This window comes from Bos mutus, chromosome 15 (genome assembly GCF_027580195.1).
Source record: "Bos mutus isolate GX-2022 chromosome 15, NWIPB_WYAK_1.1, whole genome shotgun sequence".
Taxonomy (NCBI): Eukaryota; Metazoa; Chordata; class Mammalia; order Artiodactyla; family Bovidae; genus Bos; species Bos mutus.
In genome coordinates, this window is record NC_091631.1 from 3,137,460 (window position 1) to 3,139,936 (window position 2,477).

Genomic DNA, 2,477 nt, shown 5'->3' on the forward strand with positions numbered 1-2,477 from the left:
ATGAAAGGCTGCCTGGTCCTGCTCCTTCTGCTGCTGGGGACAGTTTCTGCTCTCTATCTGGGTGAGTGCTCCCCTTCCCTTCTCATCCATCTTCCGCTCATCTTTCTTGCATCATTTTTTGTTCTGGTAGGTCCAGGGCCACAGCCCACTGTTCAGTTGCCCCAGCCCCTCTCTAGTTAGATTTCTCCTGGACCCAGAGCTGTGACCTGAACATTCCCCCAGGGCTCCTTTGCAAGGAAAAACACCCCTCTGTGAAGATGAGGGCTTCCCACATCTCTCACTCCCAAATTACCCGCACGTGGTGTCAGCTGGGATCAGGTTCTCATGCAACTGTGTGTGTGATGCAAGAATTCTGGCTCATCCAACCCCCAAGGGATCCTTCCCATCTTTGGTTCCAGATGGCGTCCGTAGTAAGACTGGGTGGAGCTATCAGAGCTGTCCGTGGTCCTGGAGGAAGGTGGTACCTGGTCTGATGCTGGGGTATTTCTTTTTTCCAGAGAAGGATGTCCCCCATCTGGGTGATCTGGAGACACAGGCAGACCTGAGCCAGGACTCTGAAGGCTCAGGGGGGCAGGAAGGAGAGCTGGCCCTGAGTGGTGAGGTGCTTGAGTCGGGAAGAGAGGAGGCCGAGGACACCCACGATGATGAGGGGGCCTCAGACCCAGATGACTTAGATGAGGACGTGCAGTGCCCCAAGGAAGAGGAGACAGTGCAACTTCCGGGCAGTCCTGAGTGCAAGACCTGCCGCTACAGGCTGGTGGGGACCCCAAGGAGGTTTAAGAAAGCTCAGGTATATGGCAGCGAGGCTGCTACGGGGGACCTGGGATGGAGAGACGGGATTGGATTCAATGTTCTGTTTCTTGTTCTTTAGACTAGTGGTTCTCTTAGCCTAATATGCATCAGAAAAGAAAGTGAAAGAAAGAAAGTAAAGTTGCTCAGTTGTGTCTGACACTTGCGACCCGATGGACTGTAGCCAACCAGGGTCTTCTGTGCATGGAATTTTCCAGGCAAGAGTACTAGAGTGGGTTGCCATTTCCTTCTGCAGGGAATTTCCCAACCCAGGGATCAAACCCAAGTCTCCCGCATTGCAGGCGGATTCTTTACCAGCTGAGCCGCCAGGGAAGCCCAAAGAAAGGCACAAGAGATGGGATTCAGGGGGAGCAGTAGATACCTGATTTCTGATTTGCAAATGGATGTGGGGTCTGTCCTGGAGACTCAGGAACTTAACATGAAAACAGTGAATTTTCTCTCCCGCCTGTTCTCTCTGCAGAGAGTCTGCAGGAAGTGCTACCGAGGCAACCTCGCCTCCATCCACAACTTTAATGTCAACCTTATCATCCATCGCTTGAGCACAACGACCAACTACGGACAGGTCTGGATCGGAGGCTTCATCAGAGGTCGGGTAAGTGAGGGGCCCGTGTCCAGGGAGAGGAAGCTCTTTCTTTCTGTCCTTTATAAAAAGGTTGGTTTAATACTGGGAAGTCAATCCCGTATCTTTTAAAAGCCTTTTTCTTGTATTCATATTTGCCCACACACGGGCTTTCTCTAGGTGTGGTTGGGGCACCCTCTGGCTGTGGGGCATGGGTTTCTTATTGAGGTGGCTTTGCTTGTTGGGGCACACAGAATCGAGAGCCCCACTCAGCAGTGGGAGCGCAAGTGGGTGCTCTGCGGCACGTGGGGTCTTCCAGGACCAGGGATCGAACCCACGGCCCCTGCAAGGGCAGGCAGCTTCTTCACCACTGGACCACCAGGGAAGGCCCGGGGCTCGGGCGTTTCTGAGTGCCTCAAGGCACCACCTGCCCCACCGAGCCTCATCCTGGCCCCAGAAGCCGGCTTGTGCTGACGTAGGAGACGTGATGACTGAGCGCTTCTCCTCCTCACCCGTGTTCAGTGGCTTCACGCTTGCAGCTTGAAATCTGCCCTGGTGGGTGCGTTTGCACAGAGAAATGGACAGTTATCATAAACAGGGTTCTTTCTTTCGTCTGCCTCACACTCTCCACCAGAGCTGGCTGTGAAATGTCTACCAGTCCGTCACTGGAGTCAGGAGACAAGAGTTCACACCCAGCTTAGTCCCTTAGTGGCTGAATGCCTGCCTCCGTATTTCGGTGTCCTCATCTCTGAGGGGGTCCTTCTCTCAGAGTGACCCTGGGGGCTGTGCCTGAGTAAGTGCTCTCAGCTGTGGTCCCGGGACCAGAGTATCAGCATCACCCGGTAGCTTGTTGAAATACAGGATCCTGGGCCGCACCCCAGACGTCCTGGATCAGAATCCACATTTCCACCAGATCGCCAGGAGATGTGTCTGCTCAGTGAAGTTTGAGAAGCCTGCTCTGCGTGAGAGCTGGAAGCGATGTTTGCTCTTCCGTGTCACTGCCTGAAAATGCTCAGGGGTGGGTCTGTACGGTGGGGTCCTATCCAGGTGACACAGTGAGAGGAGATTATAGACGTCCAGGAGGGATGCTCAGGGGACTTTCAGGAGC

The 2,477-nt window shown here is 54.2% G+C and overlaps 1 protein-coding gene across 1 annotated transcript; it reads left to right on the forward strand.

Annotated features, from left to right (window-relative positions):
- Positions 1-1,913, forward strand: LOC102268221 (proteoglycan 3). Its single transcript, XM_070383242.1, has 4 exons — positions 1-61; positions 498-790; positions 1,271-1,402; positions 1,752-1,913. Exons 1-4 carry the CDS (start codon positions 1-3, stop codon positions 1,911-1,913), a joined length of 648 nt encoding a protein of 215 aa, XP_070239343.1.
- The last annotated feature ends 564 nt before the right edge of the window (positions 1,914-2,477 follow it).